We start from the raw sequence: 14,967 nt of genomic DNA, 5'->3' as shown, positions 1-14,967 counted from the left end.
CTCTGTACTTGGAGAAAAAGTAAACATCTCCTCTGATCATGCCCTAACTGCTTGACTGACAATGGGCCCACCTTTTTGCCAGGTAGCTTCAGGTCTGGTACTTCTTCTCTACTTCGTTTTCATGTTAAAAATGAAGACAATCATTCAGTTCCCTTAAAATCAGCAAGTATTTGATGAATTTAAATACTTAATATGCTTAAAAGAGTCATTCTTAGTGGGGATACAGGCATATCACTTAAAACATAAAAAGGAATTTGCTACAAGAAAAGAAGACTGTAATGATAGCTGGTAGGGGAGGCTTGATGTGTGGCTATAATTGCACCATTTGGGAGGTGGAGACAGAAGGACTATGTATTCCAAATCCTACTGACCTACAACACTATGACTCTACTTGAAATAAACAAACAAAATACCACATGAAACCTCATAAGCTCCTTTACTTCAGGCCTTAGCAACAGAATGAATTCTTCACGAGACTAACTGAGACTAAGTCCCATGTCTGAAATCAGAGCTGGAAGCCATATGAGCTCAGAGACTGACCTCTCTCACCTCTGCCTCCATGAGAACAAGGAATTCACAAATACAGTGATTCATGACTTGCCAGCAAGTACAGTTTGAAACGAGGGGGTCATGAGCAGTGCATGTTTTTTTTTTCTTTCTTCTGCATGCCAGCTCTGTAGTTTAGAATCAATTTCCCTTTAATGCTGAAATTCTAGCATATGAGGGGAAAACTAATTTCCCACATCAAATTGATTTAAGCCCTGTATAATTTCTGCTATTTTTAAAAGACAGAAAATCAGTTTGAATAGTCACATTAACAGCTAATCACTAGGTAATTGCTACCTTGTTTTAAAGAAGCATGTTAACTACATACTCATGACTTCCAAGTACAGTTGTATTTTACAAATGAGATCTTTATCTCAGCACTGAGGGTGCTAAGCAGTGGATCCTGCAGCTGATGAGCAGTGGCTGTTTCAGTGTGTTAAAGCTTAAACCCACGAGAGCCCTTCATACTGCAGAAAAAAAAAAAAAGTGAAAACCCCTTGCTTTTGATTTTATGTCTAGCCAAATCTGGTATTTTTCTGATCTATAAAGTGAACACAGGCAACATGCAAGAGCAAAACCTAACATGAACATTCAGCTCAACATTTCCTTCTGGGCATGGTTTCCATACACCACCTAAAATTTTAAATTATTATTTGAGATTATAACGTAGTTACATCATTTCCCCTTTTCTTCTTTTCCCATATATGCCTTCTTACTTTCCTTCAAATTCATGACCTCTTATTTCATCAGTTACACACACACACACACACACACACACACACACACACACACACACACACTATGCTATGCTCAGGGCTGACCATTTGGTATTGGATAAGCAATGGTGTGTTCTTTCCTAGGGAAGACTGTCTCCCCACGCTCCACACCCCTTCGTTGCCTGTAGTACTCAGTATGAGGATAAGGCCCTTTCCCTTCACTCCTTTTGCCCACATTAACATGATTATGAGTGTTATCCCTTTTCAACTCATGTTTAGGCGGCCATATTGGTGAGACTTCACTGGAGTAGTGTCTGAAATTTCTAGAAAACCTGATTTTACAGCAGCCTCAGCCTCTTCCAGCTCTTATAATCATTCTTCCGCTCTAATCACTTCATCCCTGAGGATGAAGCTTAGGTTCAGAAGTTGTATTATAGATGTGTCCTTTGGGACTGGGCTCCACAATTCTGAATTTTGATTGGTTGTGGTTTCCTATAATAGCCTCTACCTGTTGCAACTCATTTTTTTTTATAACACTGAGATATAGTCATATCTCAAATGCCAGTTTTTGTCATTGTCTCATCACCAGAGCATTTTCCATCACCCTTTGGAGCTCAGGATATAGCACAGTGGACAGTCTTTTTTGAAATCTTCTGTTTATGAAGCTTCTTTCCTTTCCTATCCACTTAGCCATGGAACTGAGCAGCTTCCTGCCTAGGAAGATTTGGAACCTATCTCCTTCCTGTGATTTTTTGTCTCTACCTCCGTAGGATCATGGACATGCTCCAGGCCTCTTGCTCTTGTTTTCCTTTACTCTATCCTCAAAACTTCAGGTGTAGCATTTAAAATACAATTTTCCGTTTTTTCAAATAAATCCATCAAGGCATATAATTAATCATTACTATATAATATCTATTATATAAATATATTAATCATATACTAATTATTCCATGATAATCTCATTTTTATTTTATTATAAATATTATTTTACATCCTGATTGTAGCCTCATTCCACCTTGCCTCCCAGTCCCACCCTCCCTCTCCCATCCCACTCCCCTCCTCTATTCCTCACAAAAGGGGAGCCCCCCTCCCACCCACTCCACCGCATCAAGTTGCATAAGGAATGAGCATGTACTTTTTTCCTTATGGCCTGGCAAGGCAGTCCTGCCAAAGGTAAGGGATCAAAACCTGGCAGGAAGGTATATGTAAGATGCAGTCCTCTTTTCCTTACTTGAGGACCCACATGAAGCCTAAGCTGCCTATTGGTTACATTTTGTAAGGAGGTCTAGGTCCAGTCCATGCATAGTCCTTGGTTGATGCTTCGGCCTCAGCAGTACCCCCTAGCTCCTGTTAGTTGGCTCTGTTGGTCTTCTATGGAGCAGCTGTCATCTGCAGCTCCTTTTCTTTTTCCTCCCACTTTTCCAATGTTTTGCTATGAGTCTCAGCATATGTTTTGGGCCATTGATGGTAGGGCCTCTCAGGGGACAAGTCTGGTAGGCTTCTGTCTACGGGCTTGAGTGCCGTTCATAGTGTCTGGGGTTGGCACTCTCCCATAGGGTGGATTATTGGCTGGGGCAGACATTGATTGGATATTCCCTCAATCTCTCCTCGGTCTTTATCCCTGCAGAGAGAGAGGAGAGTGGGGATGAGAGGGCAGAAGGCTTATAGTAAAAAGAGAAAATGATGGTGGGGGCACCTGTGACAAACTGGAGACTTGTCACCTCTGTGACAAACTGGAGGGTTGGCTTCTGGGAGGATAAGAGGGGGCTCAAGGAGAGACTCCTAGTAGCAGAGGCCATAGAGACAGAAGAGGACACCTTCTACCTAAACAAGTCTCCTAGTAGAGGGAGGAAAACAGCAACACCCTCCCAAAAAACTTCGACCCCAATTTTACCCTGTCTACAAGATAATCTCATTCTTTATGGGCCCTCCTCCCGCATTCACTGACCTCTCATACATGACTGCTCATAGCCACCTTTTTACTCTTTCTACTCCGAGCTGCCTCGGTTCTCAGAGTGCCCTTCTTAGCTCTAACTGAGAACTTAACACAGAGCAGAGTCAACTGAGGAGGGAGTCCCAGTTGAGAGACTACCCACAACAGATTGAGCTGTGGTCATAGCTGCAGGGAGTTGACCAGAGTGTAGATTGATATAGGCTGGACCAGCCCACTGTGAACAGCAGCTGCACAGTTGGTTCTGATGCAGTATTGCTCTGCGGTTGCTGCCTTGGAATTTTGGCTTGAGTTCTTACCCTGACTTCTCCTCACAGGGATGGACTGGACACATAAGCCAAATAAGCCCTCTCATCCCCTGAGTTGCTCTCTGTCAAGGTATTTTATCATGGCTACGGAGAGAAAACCAGAAGGCTCTTGTACCCTGTTCTCTTTGTTCCCTGAGCCTTCCAGTAAGTGGTTTGTTTGTTTGTTCATTGAGTGATTTCCAGAAGTACAACCGAGGTGGAACAAATAAAGTGATACCATAGTGTCTGAGTATCTTTAGATTTTGATTTGAACACAGATGGAGTTGCCTTTTAACACCGTTAAAATATATCCACCAAAAAATGCCAAGTCATCATTCATGAGATGTTTGTTTTGATGTTATTATCAGATCTGGAAATGTTGGTCTCTGCCCTCTACCTAGTCTATTAGTGTGTACTGGGTTTCTGTCTCCGGTGAATGCAATCAATCCAAGACTTCAGTAATCTACAGTGCAGCAAAACAGAACATCTGTTGGCCTCCCTTGACATAAAAAAAAATATTGGTATAGTTCTATTTGTTTGTTTTATCTGATTATAGATTAATCATTACTCAAGTTCAATATTGTGGATGTGCCATGAAATAGTTTAAATGCCTTTGTCCTTTACCCTTTTTGGGATGTGTGCAAATCACATCAAGATATCCTATCCAGGAGTCCACAAGCTCTTAGTCAGCTGTAAACCCTAAGTCAACACCTGCCACCCTAGAAACATTTGGATTAATATTTAATGTAACTAGAATAGCCAGCCTTTTTATTCCTGCTCCTAAGAAGAATGAATACTGTCAGACCACTTCTCCTGTAAGCACACCCACCACACACACACACACACACACACACACACGCATGCATGCACACACACGAATGCAAGCACACAATGCCATCTACATTTTGATGAGTCACTGTCAATCTCTGTAATCTTAGAAACTCACGCTGTTGAAAAATAGATCTAGGCAGAACGGATAGATGAATGGGCTACAGAAGAAAAAAATACATATATAGCATTCCAAGGTGGTAGACAGGTGCCTTGGCAAGTAGAAAAAAGTGGTAGGGATGGGTACTTGAGGGAGGGAGGGAGGGAGATGATGAGGCGTGAGTTAGGTGGTAATAAGAGCCATACAGGTTTCTGAGGACAGTGAGGAGGGACAGCCAAGTCAAAAGCAGCCGAGGATGAGCTGTCATGTGTGAGCCTGACTGGCATACTGGACAAAACTCAGTCGAGAGGCCAGTGGAGCAGAGGAGAATAATAAGAGCACAGAGTGGAGGCTGAGCTCAGGGAGCCTTGGCCCAAGGACTTTATCGCAGGCCGGTTTCAAAACTATTATGCTTTCTTGAAAATAAGGTGTTCTCTTTTTTCCCTAAGCAGTCTGACTTTTCAGAATATTATGTGTTGACACTTTTCCCCCCAAGCTGATAGTTGCTACATCTACCTACCCACCTTGATTTTAAACATCAGTTTCAGATTCAGATCCAAAAGTAAAACAATTGTCCCTCTTGGCCCACCATTGCCATCTAGTGGTCAATATGTGCAATGACCAGACATTCTGCTTGCACAGTGGACTGCAGAAATGGGTACAGAAGAGACGGGCCTTTCCTATAATACTAACTGAAAAAGCTTTCTGAGACCACTACAAGGACATGCAGCCTCTCAGTGTACAATATTACTCTTCTATTGGTTTATATAAAGATGAAGTCAGAAAACAACTATAGCAATAGATTTTATAAAATGTATTTCAAAGGTCCTCAGTGGAACTGAAGAACATTTTATGTACAAAGCACTGAAATCTGAAGGGACAAATGATATGAACATTGGAAGTTAATAAATAAAAGCAAATTGGGAAAGAACTTGGGTGTGAAGTCAGAAAAAAAAATTTTATTCAAGTGTAATCATCTTGCTAGGTAAACTATATTCAGAACCCTTAAAAATAGACTAGTTATTTCATATAGTATTCAATTATATAATATACTAAAATTGTATGGACTTTAACACTTATCCTATTTTTCTACTTTAAAGTATTCCATAATTATGTGGGATGGATTTCTATGAATTTAACAATCATTTATTAACAATCCTACCCAAAGTGGCAGTCATTTAAGTTAATACTAACTAAAATTAAATCAAATTTAAAATCCAGTCCTCAGACCCCACTTACCATTTTTTTCTGGAGGTCTATAGTCAGATTTGGTTAGTGCTCAATGAACAAGACATTCAAAATAAAGGGCGTTTCTAACAGCACAGAAATTTCTGTATAGATCTTCTTGTTCATTGAAAATGATTCAAGACACATTTCTTGGGTACCTAAAGCATGCTAGCTAAGCACCTGTGATGTTCATTACAGCAAACAAACAAACAAACAAAAAAACCAACAACAACAACAACAAAAAAACAGCAATTTTAGCATCCAAAAAGGTACTGTCTTTGGTACATGCACAGCCAAAGGCTTTCAGTCCACTGTGAGAAATGCCAAAATTGTACACACAGCGCCCGAAGGCACTGAGAGAGGCTTTTCGGGGAAATAAACACTTAAGCGCAATGTAAACGTGTCATATTTTAAGTGCTACACTTGAGGTTTAGAGAACAGGTTGACGGCAAGGTAAACTTAATCCAGCAGGCCTGGAGCCATTCCTATGATCCAAGGGAAGGGATTTCTAAGCAGCAGCTAAGGGAAGTAAATGGATTCTGAATCTAGCGAGGAGGTAGACAACCTCAGTCCAAGGGTGGACTTGAGGGAAGACCTGGGGAAGCTTGAGAAAGAAAATATGGACGTCATGCTTCAACGAACAACGTCTAGTGGGCTATGCTTCTCGCTCCAACACCTGAGGGGGAGACTACTGAGGGAGGATGATGCCAACAGTTTGCCTTTGAGGTCCCGAGTGCAGCTAGTTGTTACCAGAAACTGAGGAGGTGTGTTTAAACCACTCTCAGAAAGAAACCTGAGCTAGAGATAAGAGATTCTTATTGTTTGTGTGTGTGTGCGCCACCTATGTGAGCCTTGTGGATTAAACCTTGCCTATGTATGCTTATCTATCAAAACATGAAAGGGAACTTTACACTTAACGAGAGAGAAGAGAGATTATTTTTAAGTATGAGATATAGAAGATGGAAAAATATGAGTGTGGAATATTTGGGTATGCATATTAACTCTGTGTGGCTCATATTTTGGAAAATAGAGTCATTACAGGTTAAAGTTGCCATGCTCAACCTTTTGTCATAGTGAACACACCTCCCTTTGTCCCATAATATCTAGAGAGCCATGGGAGAGTTTTAAGCAGTGCGTTAGCATTTTGGTACCTAGTTTTCCAGCTCCTTGATCCCTGTTTCCTCTTCATTCTTTTCATCATTTAATTACCTCCTGAGTTTGCTTTGTATACTCCAGTTGTTTTCCTAGTCAGTCCAAACATCATTCCTAAAGCCATCATGGTGCTACTTCCTTAGCTTCCCCCAAATGTCTTTGCCATCTAGTGTACATGAAAGCATTCTGATATTACTGTTGAAAGTTGAATACGTCAGCCTTTGCCTGGATACTGGCGGCTTCACAACCTACAGTGTTGGCTTGTCCTCTCTCCCCATCACTCCTCCCTCCAGTCCCACTGGCATCTATTTTCTCTACATCCATTGCTCTCTTTGTCTGGAGTTCTTAATGGACCTCACACTGTTTGTTGACTTCAATCAAATGTCACTTCTTCCAGAAGGCTTTTTTTCCCCCTGCATCCGATTTTTATATTGAAATGGAATTTTCTGTTAATTTGTGAAATATTTGTCCTAATTGTAGTTAACTTTTTCTCAGCTTTCTCCTCTTTACTAAAAGAGCCGTGGCAGAGTGGGCTCTCCTTGCAGGCTATTGATTCTCTTTAAAATATGGCTTAGCACAAGTTAGTGAAGCGCAGTAGTAAACCAGTGAGTTTTTTTTTTCCCTAATTCAATGGGACAGAATAAGTTCTTGCTTTAGTGGCCAAGGTAGAAAGAAAGCTTAAGGGCTGGGGAGGGATGATGAGTAGACATTTAACCTCAGGGATTAAGTCATGAGGAAAACTCTGACATGTAATTAGCAGAGTTCATAAATACAGGGAGAATAAAAAGTAGTGGTGGCATGGGTGGGGGGTGAATTTGAGTGTCAGCAAATTGATTAATTGTTTTGATAACAAATAAAAAGCAGCCCCAGCACTTGGATCAGCCAGTCTGTTATCCAAGGGGAGGGGGGTGAGGCTGGGTATGATGGTATGTGCCTTTAAAGCACTAGGGAGGCAGAGGCAGGCAGATCTTTGTGAGTTCAAAGCTAGCCTTTTCTACATACCAAATTCCAGGATCATCTGGGGCATATGTAGTGAGACTCTGTTTCAAAACAAAACCAAACAAACTAAACTCACAGAAGACATCTGAACCAAAGCAACAGAAACTACGTGTTTCTACCTCTCAGCTGTAGGTAGATGATGTGTGTTCTCATATAAAGACAAGCAAAAGCTGTGATCCAGAACTCACCTTGTCTCATTGCAGCTTTAGAATTTCCTGACTCTCCTTTTCCCACCACTGTTTTTTTTTTTTTTTTTTTTTTTTTTTCTGGCTTGAAGATAAACATTACATAGTTCCGCAGTGGTTTTATAGCGCTTTACCTCCCCTTCATGACGGGGTGGCCTCTTCTCAGGAAACACATATTTGGGCCTCTATTGCCAACTGTGTGAAATGTGTGGCGGCAGCAGAAGACAGAAGCCTGTGGTGGTGATGAGTTGCGAGCTAGACCAGGCAGACATTAAAATCTCACAGCTTGTTTCTGGAGGTGAATAGCATGCATGCTTTAGTGAGAATCTAGAAGAAATACATATTCATTATTTCAGAGGTAAAAGAATAGCTTGAATGATTTAAAATAACAAAGAAGGTATCTGGAAAGCTCAGGTGAAGCTACTGAGGAGTTATAACTCTAGGATCCAGTCTTTACTCTTACCTCTACCACATCTACAACTGTGGTGACCCTCTTCCTTGAAGCCTCGTTGCCTTATCTGTAAAGGACCTGTGATGACATGTGCAATTGTGAATCACCAGACTTTGCACATGAAATACAACTTCAAGATCTAACTGTGCACTTTCATCTTTGATCAACCTATAGTGTTGACGGATCTCATTACTTCATTGTATATATATGTATACATATATATATGTATACATATATATACAATGAAATAATATATATACACACACACACAGACTAGACAAGTTGAACACACATGTGTGTATCAACAAATAATGGAAACAGAGACTATGAATTTGAAAAACAGCAAGTAGAGGTGTTGTAGGAAAATATAAAATGCCTTGGGCTATAATAGTTTATTTAAATGTTAGCTCTATGATCGTTTATTTAATTGTTAAGCTCTATGATTACTGTGGTGGTATTATCTAATCCGCTATCACAAATAATGAGACCTAGACACCTTTTAGATTTATAATTGCCTTATTTATCTTAGGCTGGGCAGATATTTTTCTTACACTGTGTCAATATCCTCACCATCCATCTCCCAGATGCCATCTGCCTTAATCCTCCTCATCTGGTCCACCTTCCATGCTTTCATGCTTCATCTGGAACTTTCCACACCATTATTGGAGTTGTTTCTCCTTGCCAACGTAGGTCTTCTTTTTTTTTTTTTTTCCACACTAAACCATTGTAGCTTCGTCCTTCCTACTCTCTTCCTCTCTTCTGATTCTCATGATTCTTCCATCCTCAAAACAGGGACTGTCTCTGCCCTGAACTCACTGGCTAGCTCCTTGAGGGCCTCCTCTGGCGGGGGGAACAGCTTTGCCAAACCACAGAGGAGGACAATACAGCCAGTTTGGATGAGACAGGGGATAAGCTAGGGTCAGATGTAAGGGGAAGAGGACCTCCCCTATTCTTGGACTTGGAAAGGGGCATAGGAGGATATAGTGGAGAGAGGATGGGATTTGGGAAGGGAGGAGGGAGGGGGCTACAGCTGGGAGACAAAGTGAATAAACTAATTAAAATAAAAAATAAAAATTTAATTAACAAAAAGCCTGGGAAACTTAGCCACGCCTACCCCATTCTGCCCTGCCCATGTATAGACCATTTAATGAACCAGTCAGTTATGTTTTAGGCAACTTTACACAAGCAAGGATGGGTATATTGGGGTGGGAGTCAACAACCAAATCATGAGTGCCAGTAATTAGCATTAGACAAAACTCCAACAGAGAGCTGTAGAGGTGGAAGGGTAGGATGGAGAAAATGGAAAGTGGAAATGATGTAATTGTGGTATAATCGCAAAGTTAAAATAATAATTAGTTTTATATACTATTATTAAATTTCCTTTATGGATCTTTACTCTGTAAATAAATTGAGACTATAAAATCAGTAAGACATAAAGATTAAATCAATACACTCTTGTCTCTTGGGCTGTGGATATAGCTCAGTGGAGCACTTGCTTGGTATTGATAGACTGGTATTAATGTGAGTGAGTGGGTGTGTGTGTGTGTGTGCGTGCGCGCGCGCGTGTGCAAATACGCACACCTGCACATATTTCTTAGTGCCATTAACAATTTCAAAACAGGACTGGTTTACTGGGAAATTAACATTTATGTGTTGAATGAATTTTGAAAGATTTTTGATTAATACTCTTGAATGTGTTCTATATTTGAAAACCCGTAGACTCTTCAATAAAAGCATGTACACTGACTGCGAAGCTTTTAAAAAACCATTGAGGGTTTGGGGACTGTTAAGTGAGACCTGGTGGTTTCTTTATAGGCACATCTCTAACATATCAGTAAATAATTTCTTCACAGAAAGGAAAGAATTCCACATTTAGATGCATTTGAGGAGTGTTTATTACCAACATTTGAAAAACAGAAGCACTGCTGACATTCACATTTCTGTATCTTTAAATTCCAGCACCTTATGAAATATGCCCAGAGGATTATCTTATATCAATGGTGTGGAAAAGGACTCCTGCGGGCGACCTGGCATTCAATCAATGTCCACTGAATGCCACAGGTACAGTAAGAGGACCCACGCAGTCCAAATAATGCTTGCATCCCAGAGCTGCATGCCACATTTGCTTGTCAAGTCATGCCTTTGTCCTTGCTCTAAATCTAAATCTGTCCAGTGAGCAGTTGATAGAGCACTTTTAGTAAGATGCTCCATAGATAGAGTTGACGAGGAGACTTCAAAGGTGTTGCTGATGCATTGCTTCCAGAGTCTAACTCATGATTTATATATATATATATATATAAAATATTCAAAAAGATTTCATGTGAATGCTTCCTAAAGCAAAAAGAAAATGCCTAAGCCTCGTTTGTGGTCTGCCTCCCACTGCCTTCCAGAATCCTACTATAAAGCTTCTCTCTGTTCTTTGTGACGCGCAGGCACCACTAGCAGACGCTGCTCTCTCAGTCTTCATGGAGTGGCCTTCTGGGAACAGCCGAGCTTTGCAAGATGCATATCCAATGAGTACAGACACTTGCAGCATTCAGTAGGTGCAAAGCCAGCTTTAGTACTTGCTCTGTTTATTTGTTCCTAATGATCACTATGTGAGAATCTAACCTTCTGTTGTAGAATCAAATCAGTAAAAATCTCTGAAAAATTGCCCCAAGGAAAAAGAGATGTGATAGGAAGCTGATTTCTGTGACTCTGATCTAAATTGTTTTGTTCCTCGAGCTTGGGTTTTTATGAATCCTGGCAATTTATACAAAAATTTTAATCTTATTCCTTGTCTGGTGGAAGAAAGGCCAAAGCAAAATCTTTCTCAGATTCACATGTAAGAGTTCAACTATGTATAATGATTATTTAAAGTCTTCATTAAATACTACATGATTATTTCAAAATACTGACCATTTTTTAATTAAACATTTTTCACTTCTCAGTAATTGAGAAATGACAAAGAATATCAAATTTCTCATGTAACTTAAGATATGAAGAAAGTGATGGCTTCTTGCACCAGAGAAACTTAATTGCTCACAAATATTATATGGCCAATTTTCCCCAAAGTGGCCCTTTTCCCCCAGAAACCACTGAATAATTTACAGAATATGATATTCAAAATAGCAATCAAATTCCTGTATTTTAAATTCTAGCTCCTTATGAAATAAGCCCAGAGGATTTTCTGATGCCGACAGTGCAGAATATTTTGAGCACAATTAAGTTTTTGCATGGTCTTATTCAAGTGCAAGTCATTGCCGTTTTTTCAGAGGTTGCTGTCATTTCCTCCTGGCAGTCATGAAGTCCTCCACACACAGGCAAGATGAACACTGTCAGAAACAGAAAGAAAAAAAGCAGGAACCAAACACAGCGTTGCTGAGCGCCTCCATGCTTTACAGGACTTACTGTTCACTTTCATGTTCTTGCTGTCAGTCAAAAAATCACACATAGTGAAAATATTCTTGCTTCTATATGGAAAGGCTATCCTATGCAATAACTGTGCCACTTATATAACAGATACTTTTTGAATCACCAGAAAAACAAAACAATCATTTTAGAAAGTCTAAATCCAAATGCTATCTAATGTATTGCATTCACATATCAAATTAGTAGTTATTGGTAATGTAATTGAAGATCATTTAAATGCATAAAGTCTTGTTTCTTTCCTTGTACACACCAATGTGTGTTTATAAAATTATATCAATGATTTATTTGGCTACATGGAGACCTATTTTATCATAAATATATATTTATATTTTACATAAGTATATACTACAAAAATACACAATTTTTATGCTTTCTATATAGCCTGATAAATGTCTATTCTGTTGCTGATTTGATGTGTAAAAGTATTAGATAACATTTAGTTTTTGCAATTTGTAAGTTTTTTATAATATATATATATATATAGTAAACATATTTTTATATATAATGTCAGGATATAATACATACATTAATTTTATGACATAGAATATATGTATATAATATGTAAATCCTTTTTAATAACATCTATCACTGATTCAAATCACTATATTTCAGAATTATAAACAAAATAATTTTATCAATTAATTTTTCCCAATTTATCTTTTTTTTTCTAATGTTAGATAAATTATTTCAATCAAGTTGGATTTTGTTGTTTCATTTTGTGTATATTTATTTATATATTGTTTTTTTAATAATATTGAGGATTATTCTCAGGGCTTAATACATTTTAGGCAAATGCTTACCAATGTGCTATGTCACCAGCTTTTAAAATATCTAAATACGTCTAAATACAATTTTTAATGTGCCTATGAATAAAACATTGAAGGAATTAAATAATAAGCCAATTCTTACAAATTAGTTAAGAATAAACATCACTTTTATAGAAAATTTTTTGCTCTTAGTATTTCATCGTTGTAAATAAAAGGGGATATTGGGCTACATATTATTTATTATTATTATTCCTGTAATTATTGTGGTGATAATATTTAAGTTACTATCACAAATAATAAGACATAAACACCTGTTAGATTTTATAATTGCCTTATTTTCCTTGGACTAGGCAGATATTTCTACCTATACTGTCTCAATAACCTCCATTCATCTCCCATCCCCCATCCAATGCCGTCCACCTTAACCATTCCTATCTTGGCTACCTTTAATCCATAATTCCAAGATACTTGCTTGTAGCTTTCATCTTGGTGTTTTCTCCATCCATACCATCCTTGGAGCCCTTCCTCCAGGCCCATGTGCTTTCTTCTCCATGCTAACCCATTCTTCCTGTCTATCTGTTTCCTGTAATTCTCTTGAACCTAAAGCCCTTAGCCACATCTACCTCATTTTTCCCTGCCTAGATACAGGCCATTTAATCAACCAATCGAGTATAATGTCTTAGGTAGGTTTACACAGGGATGGGTGTATCCGGGCAGTAATCAAATCTTGAGGGCCAGTAGCATCAATATACAAGCATCAGAGCAATCCCAACGGTATTTTTGTGTAGAACAATGAATAGTTTGCATTCTTTAAGCACAGGCCATCAACAATTGAAATAGATACACTCTATGAGATAGAAGAAATCTCAAATTATGTATCCTGTAAAAACTCCACATTTGAAAAGTTAACCATCTGATGTGCATATGCCATTGTTAAGAGGCCAGCATCAACTGTGGATTGTCCCTTCTTAGCACAGAAAGTGAAGATCGTGAAAATGTAGTCTACCTAGGTGAGGTGAAGAGTACATATCACATCCCAGGCCCAATTGTTCCAAGACCTGTTCTCTTTTTACAGCCTCATAACCATCTGAGCTTATGATTACAAAGCACCTATCCTAGACTATAGAGTTCAATGCAGCATGTCCTCAAGATAGCCCTGTGATAACATCCAAGCAGATATAAAAGAAGACTGAGAGGAAAGGGAAGATTGATGTGGCAAGTTTACACATAAGTTATGACTACACACACGTACATACGTACATCTGAGAATGTATGTGAGATGAATGTATGTGAGAATACACAGGTATAAATGCATAAATATACAACGTGGACATATGAAAATACACAGGCTTAAGATGAACATGCACAGAGCCTCGTGTCTGCTGATGTTTCATGATTCTCATCTTTATATGTTCAGATCATATAGGATGAAGGATCGGTCTGTGTTTTAAGTGGCATTTGTCAACCTCATTACCCAGGGTCTACAAAGACAGCGAGATAAGAGATCAAGTTCTCTGAGGACTCGCACTCCTGTTGTGCTCCTAAGCTCAACTTTGAGAATGAAACCTCAATAGTGTTTACGATAGAGAACAGTTGAGACTCCCACAATCCATGATTACTCTAGAAGTGGCACTTATTGAAGAGCTTATCACTTCAATATTTAGCCTTTGATAGATTTTTATTTTCTTATGTTTTTATATTCATAAAGCTAATTAAATTGTAATCAATTATTCACAGTATCTGCAGTGGTTTATGTAAAATAAATAGGCTGATGCTTTCTAACCTTACAACGTATAAATTATTGTGTATGTTGCAAACACACATAGGCACGATGTATGCTTATACCAGTTTCATAAATGAGCAGCCATGGGCTAATTTCGAAATGAAATTTTATCATTATAAACAATAGCTGACTATAACAGACAAACTTGGGTAATTAATCAGTTTAAAGTATAAAATCAGAGCAACAGGACCAAAAAATCTGAGCACAGGTGTCTTTCCTGAGACTGATACTCCAAAGACCATGCGTGGAGATAACCTAGAACCCCTGCACAGATGTTGCTCATGGCAGTTCAGAGTCCAAGTGGGTTCCATGGTAATGGGAACAGGGACTGTTTCTGACATGAACTGATTGGCCTGTTCTTTGATCCCCCCTGAGGGGTAAGAGCAGCCTTACCAGCCCACAGAGGAAGACAATGCAGCCAGTCCTGATGAGACCTGAGAGACTAGGGTCAGAAAGAAGGAAAAGAAAACCTTCCCTATCAGTGGACTTGGGGAGGAGCATGTGTGAAGAAGAGGAGGGAAGGAAGGAAGGAAGGAAGGAAGGAAGGAAGGAAGGAAGGAAGGA

General features: G+C 39.1%; 1 protein-coding gene across 3 annotated transcripts in view; it reads left to right on the top strand.

Moving 5' to 3' along the window:
* The window catches only part of Adgrb3 (adhesion G protein-coupled receptor B3), a 772,331-nt gene that overhangs the window by 335,928 nt on the left and 421,436 nt on the right, over positions 1 to 14,967 (top strand). For all 3 annotated transcript variants that reach the window (XM_055606172.1, XM_055606179.1, XM_055606163.1), the window contains exons 8-9: positions 10,402 to 10,503; positions 10,875 to 10,981. In XM_055606172.1, coding sequence (XP_055462147.1) covers positions 10,402 to 10,503; positions 10,875 to 10,981 — 209 coding nt within the window. The remainder of the gene's footprint in view (positions 1 to 10,401; positions 10,504 to 10,874; positions 10,982 to 14,967) is intronic.

The sequence above is a fragment of the Psammomys obesus genome, unplaced genomic scaffold (assembly GCF_907164565.1).
Source record: "Psammomys obesus unplaced genomic scaffold, mPsaObe1.curated_primary_1811, whole genome shotgun sequence".
Taxonomy (NCBI): Eukaryota; Metazoa; Chordata; class Mammalia; order Rodentia; family Muridae; genus Psammomys; species Psammomys obesus.
Note: the sequence above shows the minus strand (reverse complement) of the source record. Positions and strands in the feature narration are given on the sequence as shown.